Genomic DNA, 8,087 nt, shown 5'->3' with positions numbered 1-8,087 from the left:
CCCGCAACCTAGGTCCCGAGTTTCGCTGGCGCCGCTGCAAGAATTTGAGGCGGCTCTTCCGGCGTCCGGGTTACTGGCTGGCCCTTGGGCGCGCGCGGCGCCGCCGCCCCTCGCCCTTCACCCGGAAAGGTACGCGGAGGCTCCTCGGGGCTCGCGGGCTCCCGGCGCCGGGAAGGTGATGGTTTCAGGGCCGCCTCTCCGGGCCTCCGAGCCCACGCTTCCTCACTTCCCTCGGCTCTTACCTCCCGGAGCTGCTCCCGTCCCGGGAGGATGTGTGGCTTGTGCCTCCTCCGTTTGTGTTAACCCGCCTTGCGAAAATGTAAATTTAAAATACTTGAGGCAAGGAATTACTCTTTTAACCTTAGGGTTAAGGTTTATCTTTAAGGTTAGATTCTTACTTTAGCAGAATCCGGTGTCAGATCTGCTTCCTCTTGTTTGTTGTTACCTAGGAGGAGAGTGGTAAACACTGTCCTTCCCTGTCTGTGCCCCCAGCCACACAGTTCCACCCCTAAGGGTCAACGTGCAGCTTTGTGAACCGTCTCTCCCTTTCCCACCACATACACCCCCCCCGCCCACCTTGGGCAGCAAGCTGGTCTGCTGGACGCTTATCTGCCCTAACAGAGTTTACTGAAAACCTACTGTGTGCCAGGCACCGAGGGCACAGAGATAAAGAAGGCGTGTTCCTTGCGCTCAGGTTCCTTCACAACCTCTGTGAGGTGGGGGCGAGTGGACGCTTACCAGTTCTCGGGTGGCTCTGTGGTCGTACTGAGGAGACTGAGTGGTCTGGGGAGGGGGCGGCCGGGCTGCGACTGGGAGGCTGGGCCAGAGGGAGCCTAGTCCCGAGGTACTCTGTAGCCTTGCCACATTGCTTAGACACTGCTGGGCTTAAACGCTCATTTACAAATGAGAGCCCCTGGGAAGTTGGACTTCTCAGAACTATTCTGACCTTCCCTAGACAGGGACCTTTATCTCCAGTAAGGAGGATTACTGAAAGGGTCCTGTACAGATGAAAAGGCCATGAGTCCATACATTTTTCTTAACAGCTTAATTTGGCCAGAAAGCATCACTTTTATGTGATCAGAGGAAGCACACAAAGACACATTGGGAGCCCTGCTCCCGTGTTGTTTTTTCAGCAGTAGATTTCACTAATATTTTCTGTAATCTTGATAATCCACATAATTCAGGCATTTTGACATATGGACCCCAGCTCTGAAGTTCCAACCCAATGCTGATGTTTTAGTATTGTCGTGATCACATAGCCACTTAGGTGATTTGGTTTCTCCCTCCCTCCCTCCTTTCCTTCCTTCTCTGATTACTAGTTTTCCTTCTCACTGGCATTAGGTGAAACTTAACTGATTAATACATTATTTCAAGAAGGGAAATGCTGTAAATAGACATTTCCTTGTTTATGTTCTGTTCCAAGGATATTTGTAATTCGCCACCACCATGCTGAAGCCCGCTGGCCATGTACCCCAAAGTACACAGATAGCATCTTGTTTTGTCATTATGCACAATAGGTTTTTATCTTATAGCTTTGGAATTGTTGAATATGGACTGACCTGACTCCAGAGTACAGTCTTCAATTTAAAATCATGTTTTCCTTCCTTTTTTTTTTAAATTGCAGTATAGTTGCTTTATAATGTTGTGTTAGTTTCTGCTGTACAGCAAAGTGAATCAGCCACATGTGTACATATATCCCCTCTTCCTTCCCATTTAGGCCACCACAGAGCATTGAATAGAGTTCCCTGTACTACACAGTCTGTTCTCATTAGTTATTAAAATCATGTTTTTCTTATAGATTTAAAATAAAACCACTTTTCGTAATTACTAACAAAACATTTTACATTTTGATGAAATAAAAGTGACTTTACCATGCACATCACATACTCATATGAAACAGTCCTGCCTTTCATAATTCTGCTGTACATTTATAGCTTTTTGAGGAATTACAGATTTACCTATAACAAATTTATGTTCAGCTAACATTAAAATACAATTTTAGATTTGAACTGCATTTGTGACACTTCTTGTTTCCAATCCAGGGAGATTACTCTATACACAGTGTGCATAATAAAAAACTTCAGAAACTGGATCAGAATTTGCTTAGGATGGGAAAAAATTCATTTCGAATCCATATCCCTCTTCACATCTAATAAATGCAAATATCATTGTTTAAAGTCTACAGAAAAAAAATCGAAAGAAACCAGCAACGTGCTAATTTCTGGTTTAATCCTAACTCACCATTTATTAATCAAAATAGACGTAAGGTGGGAAGAAAGAATACATAAAGCTTGATGCAGATATGTAGATTTTAGGAAATTATAAAGTTCTTGTATTTGGATGTTTTTTAAAAAGTAGGTAGGGAGTATAAAATCTTAAACAGATTATTGATTGGAAAACATATATACATCTCAGAACTTGGGGAAATTTGACTGTTACTCAGTTTTGCCAAATTTCGATGCCTGAGGGAAGGCTCTGTTTTTGTGAAAGACTGCCTTCTATTGGAATCTGCAGTATCTCTACCTTTTAACATTTTCTCAATTGAAGTTAACCAATATTGGGTTGTTTAGTCCACTAATCAAGGTACAGGTATCACTGTCAGAAACTTACACTTTTTGTTAGGAATAGTTCAGCACCCGTTAAACCTGACCACTGGATTTTTCCTCTTTAAGGCATTGACCGACACTACTTGGATGCATTTGACCATCTCCTAGGAGACTTGCATGTTGAGTTTCGATAAGCAAACAAACAGTTCTCTCTTGTTTGGAGCAATGCTGAAATTCCAAGAGGCTGCTAAGTGTGTGAGTGGATCAATAGCTGTTTCCACATGTCCAAAGCCCTTGATCGCAAGAAGATACACACTTCAACAGAAACTTGGAAGTGGAACTTTTGGAACCGTCTATTTAGTGTCAGACAAGAAAGCCAAACAAGGAGAGGAATTGTAAGTAAAAAAATACTTCATGCAAATCTTGAGTTGGCTGCTGTGTGTGTGCAGCTCTTAGCTGATTAAAAACACGGAGTACTGTTTACTTTGCTTTTTGAATTAAAGTAAGAATTTAGTAAGAGATAGAAAATCTCCGTGAATGATTGTCTTCAGATGAGATTTTTAAAGGCATTTCAGCAGGTGAGTGAAGTACCCAAGTGACCTAGAGTAGGGAAATGGGGTAGATTATGTGAAAGTAAGATTTTTATGCGTACCAAAGTCTCAATTACAGCCTTGCTTCCACTTAACTTGATTGGGACTTGAATGAGGAAATAAGAATTGTTTATAATGACTGCATTTTTAGAAATGTTAGGAAATACAAATCGATGGTAATTCACATTTGAGGTGAATAGAGTGTACTGAAGGAAATACAGTATTGACTTTGCTTGGCTTTTTCCCATGGAGGAGGTTTTCAAAGTCTGTAGTCATACAGCCCTCAAATTAGACATTTAAACCACACAGGGGCTCCCATCTAAAATTATCTTATATTGATGACCCTCTTGTTACTTCCTTTCCTTTTATTTTAATCAAACCCTATAAACTTTCATGGTAGAGAAAAACTAATGTTGTTGGACAGTACATCTCGTACAAATAAGGATGAATCTTCATTTTTAGCTTAAAGTTGTTTGAATTTGCTGCAGTGAAAAGTTAGTTGGAACTGAAGTTAGGATAAGAAACTTGTACGTCAAACACAGGAGGAGGAGAAAGGAGAAGGAAGAGTGATCCAAGAAATCAGCCCTTGAGAAGAACAGATTTCCATCCCATAATCTACTCTTTCATTCAGAGGTTTTGAGGCTACTCTAAATTCTTCCAGCTTTTGCCCATAGGACTGTGGGTTTAAAATCGGTGTGATAAACTTTTCTACTTCTTAATATGTCATAGGAACTATAAAAGCAAATGTTACTGATGCTACTATTTTATTTAAAAATCAGCCTTTTAAATGGTCTCTGTGTCCAGAATTTTAAAAAGTAGTTATCTTCATAATTTTTGATAAATTCCTATGTGAAGAATGGGAATAATGCTGGCACTTTTCTGGTGTCCTGAACATACTTTATGACTTCTACCAAAGAGTAGTTTTTTACCTTAAATCCTAGAGGTACTCTTCCAGCTGTTTAGAACAGGATGATAAATTTATGAAAATTACTAGAGACTCTTTATGGAAACATTAAGAGTAAGGCCTAAATCTGACCCAAGAGTTATAAAAATCATAATGTAAAGAATGTATCCAATTTTGGTTTCTTCAACTAATGAGGAATGTGAAGAATTTAAGAGAATAGGAAAAAAAAGTTGATTAAAGGGATGTGACATAAGATGTACGAAGACCAAACTTGAAAGTTTCAGACTTGAGGTGATGGGTGTGTGTGTGTGTAGGGAGGTGGGAGGAGAATGAGAGAGATGAGGGGGCTGGGGCCAGTTGAATGGGAAGTGATTTGTTAGTGACCTTCGCTGTACCTGAACTCATCTCAGGACGTATGACTTGAGCTGAAGATGGCAGACGAAGCCTAGGTGTATAGAGTAAATTCAATAGTGAGGATAATTGACAAATCATTTGATACCAAAAGTCTAGTCTAAAATCTCTTGGACAGGAATCATTCATTATCAGAATCTCTACAACATATTACGTACTGGTCACATTCAACTTTCAGATGTCTTTGTTTGGCTTGCAGAGTTGTTTCTTTTTAAATCTAAATTAGTTGCCAGTATTTAAAAATGGGTCGCTTTCATAAAATTGAGCTTTTCATCTTCTCTTGAAAAAAATCAAAATATTTGCTAACACTGCCGCCTGTGTAGCCAGTGTGGGCTGGAGCTGCAGGCAGCGGCCCTCTTTAGGCAGACCCTGGACTCCTCTCCGATTCACCACGTTCCCGCCACTCCTCACCATTTCTTACAGCTTTCCACTACCTGCCTACTTTTGTAGACGTTTGACTTTTAGAACTGCTGAAATCATGAAGAATCATGGATATGGCTGCCCACAAAATCTTAGAATGCTCAGAGGAAGGCAGTACAGTGTCACAGGTTAAGACCACAGGCTTTGAAGGTGAACAGGTCAGGAAGTAAAGCCAGTCTTGTTCTTAACTGAGATTAAGGTTATGCAGGTTCCTAATCTGAGCTTCAGTTTTCTTAGACACCACCCAATAACTGCAACTGGAACTCTCTACTAAATGGAAGCTTTTCTTTTTACATTACACATTTAAGAGAGGAAAGTCTCCCAAGCAAAGCAATGTGATGTCAGGTATGTGATTTTAAAACCTTCTTCTAGGATCTTTCTTGAGATTGTAACGCTTCTGTTGCCATCTCTTCTTTCATATCTCTTCTTTCATATCTCTATGGCTGTTGGAAGAAAACTGGTCCTCAGAATGTTGACCTTTTAGCTGTGTAAGGCAGCAGCTCATTAGCGATTGTTGTGTTTAATGCATATACGGAGGCAGGAAACTAAACTCATATTTTTAGGATCCTTTCCTGAGAGTGTTGACAGGTGAACCTTTGGTTTGTGATCAAAGCACATCAACAAGTACCACCCATTCTTCAAGCAATTTGGTTAGATAAGGTTTTAAATTCTGCTTTACATACTAGGCCACAAACTTAGGATATTGGTTAAGGGCTGGATAGAAAATACCTTCTAAAAAGATTTCTGTAATGTTATGAATGCTGCTCCCTTAACAGATCAGAGTAGATCTGACTCTCTTCACGTTTTGCAGACACACCCCTAACCTTCTGAGATAATAAGGAAAGTGTACGGTACCTTTACATGCCAGACTACCCCGTGGTGCCCTTGTTAAAGGAGGGACTTAGGTAGACCGTGAGCCCCAGCTGGTCTGTAGGACACTTGTTACCAGCCTCTGTGAACTCTAGGTCCAGGCGATATGCACTTTAGATTTAATTAATCAAAGAACTTTCCCGTTAGACAGTTGCAATTTATCACCGTGCCACTTGAGGGCACCACTCTACCATCAACATTTTTCATATACTATGATGTTGTGAATTTTAATTACAATGTAAATACCACATTCCTTTGCATTTTTATTAACTTTCTGCATTCGCTATGGAATTAAAAAAAAAGGCCACAGGCATTACACTTGATTAATGTATGTTTCGAGAGAGGGTTTTTTTTTTTGGCATAAAAATATCTGGGGCTTCCCTGGTGGCACAGTGGTTGAGAATCTGCCTGCCAATTCAGGGGACACGGGTTCGAGCCCTGGTCTGGGAAGATCCCACATGCCGCAGAGCAACTGGGCCTGTGAGCCACAACTGCTGAGCCTGCGCGTCTGGAGCCTGTGCTCTGTAACAAGAGAGGCTGCGATAGTGAGAGGCCCGCACACCACGATGAAGAGTGGCCCCCGCTCGCCGCAACTAGAGAAAGCCCTCGCACAGAAACGAAGACCCAACACAGCCAAAAATAAATAAATAAATTTATTAAAAAAAATTATTTATCTGGTATTCTTTTTTTAGTTATCACAGTAGAATAAAATTAAGCTTAAAATGATTAGTGAATGAGATAGAGGTTTTTACTTTATTATATTCTGGGTCATGAAATTCATAAAACAGTATTTGGGAATATTTTCTTTCATAATTATGGAAACTCTGGACTAATGGATTGAAGGTGTGATAATGTTAACTCATATTCCTAAAGATTATTCTAATTCTAGCTCATAATTTTATATTTTTGTTAAGCTGTCAGGTTTTTAAAACATTTTTATTGGTGTATAACTGCTTTACAATGGTGTGTTAGTTTCTGCTTTATAACAGTGTATCAGTTATACATATACATATATACCCATATCTCTTCCCTCTTGCATCTCCCTCCCTCCCACCCTCCCTATCCCACCCCTCTAGGTGGTCACAAAGCACCGAGCTGATCTCCCTGTGCTATGTGACTGCTTCCCACTAGCTATCTGTTTTACATTTGGTAGTGTATATATGTCCATGCCACTCTCTCACTTTGTCCCAGCTTACCCTTCCCCCTCCCCGTATCCTCAAGTCCATTCTCTAGTAGGTCTGCGTCTTTATTCCTGTCTTGCCCCTAGGTTCTTCATGACCACTTTTTTTTTTTTAGATTCCATATATATGTAAGCTGTCAATTTTTTATTAAGCAAACCTACAAGATTTTGATAAGCTAGTAAGTTACTTTGGCCCTTAGCATACTGTGTGTAATTTAATAGAAAAGAGATGTTAAGGAAATAGGCTTACCCTGAATTATATGATTATTTGTACATGATTAAAATACCCAATAAGTCATGGCCACAGTTGGTGAACTTCAACATTAATCTTATCAGCATAGGATGCTGGTTTTAAAAAAATTTCATCACACTTAATATACAGTGACATTATGTGAAGATGATTTTCTGCTCTAGTCTTTTAGTTTGTCAACTCAAGTATTTAATACAATTTATGTAATAAACCTTTGCTTTGGACTGAGTACCAGAGAGGAAACTGAAGCAATAGGATACAAGGCTTGGCCCTTAGGAACTTCCAGTCTAGAAGAGAGGCAGAATTAACATACATAAAACAACCAGCAGCCAGTGCAGTGCTTTAGCATCTGTGTGGCAGGTTGCTCTTAGAGATGTTAGAATGGCCACTGCCCAGCTCCCTTTTAGCTACTTACGGTAATTACCTTACTGGTATCTGTACATTGTTAGAGCTTTCATTCTTTTCCCCCTTGGTTCTGTCCATGTAATATGTAAATATTTCCCCCCTTAACTGTGCACCTACACTTTGGTCTTTGCCTATATATGGTCGACATGGTTAACATGGAAATGCCTTCTCTCTCCACAGGACATTTCTTCCCAGCATGAGGATCTTAAATAGGAAAGGTTACCAATTCCTTAGAGAAGTGTCCTCAAGCCCACACACTGAGGCCTAGGACCCTGCCTCCCAGGAGAGCTCTTGGGCTTGTATTAGAGTGGATTTTTAAAAGTCCTAACAAGCAGATTTCCCACCCAGCCATGGAGACAATATGGAGGAGAGGGGTTTGGGGGCTGCTGATAGAATTAGTCACACTGACAGCAAGAGAGGAGTGGCCTTAGACCTTAAGAGTGAAGGAGGTGAAAAGTTATAAAGAGGTAATAAAAAAACCCACAACAGTCTGGGTCCTGTATTGTAAAGC

The 8,087-nt window shown here is 40.5% G+C and overlaps 1 protein-coding gene across 1 annotated transcript in view; it reads left to right on the top strand.

Moving 5' to 3' along the window:
* Positions 1-6: 6 nt before the first annotated feature.
* NEK11 (NIMA related kinase 11) overlaps positions 7-8,087 on the top strand; it is a gene marked incomplete at its 3' end in the record, with an annotated part of 289,656 nt that continues 281,575 nt past the window's right edge. The window contains 2 exon segments of the mRNA XM_081235786.1: positions 7-129; positions 2,673-2,941. Of these exon segments, the coding sequence (XP_081091912.1) occupies positions 2,724-2,941 (218 nt within the window). The 5' untranslated portion in view covers positions 7-129; positions 2,673-2,723.

This window comes from Mesoplodon bidens (assembly GCF_964165515.1).
Source record: "Mesoplodon bidens genome assembly, chromosome: 5".
NCBI lineage: Eukaryota > Metazoa > Chordata > Mammalia > Artiodactyla > Ziphiidae > Mesoplodon > Mesoplodon bidens.
Note: the sequence above shows the minus strand (reverse complement) of the source record. Positions and strands in the feature narration are given on the sequence as shown.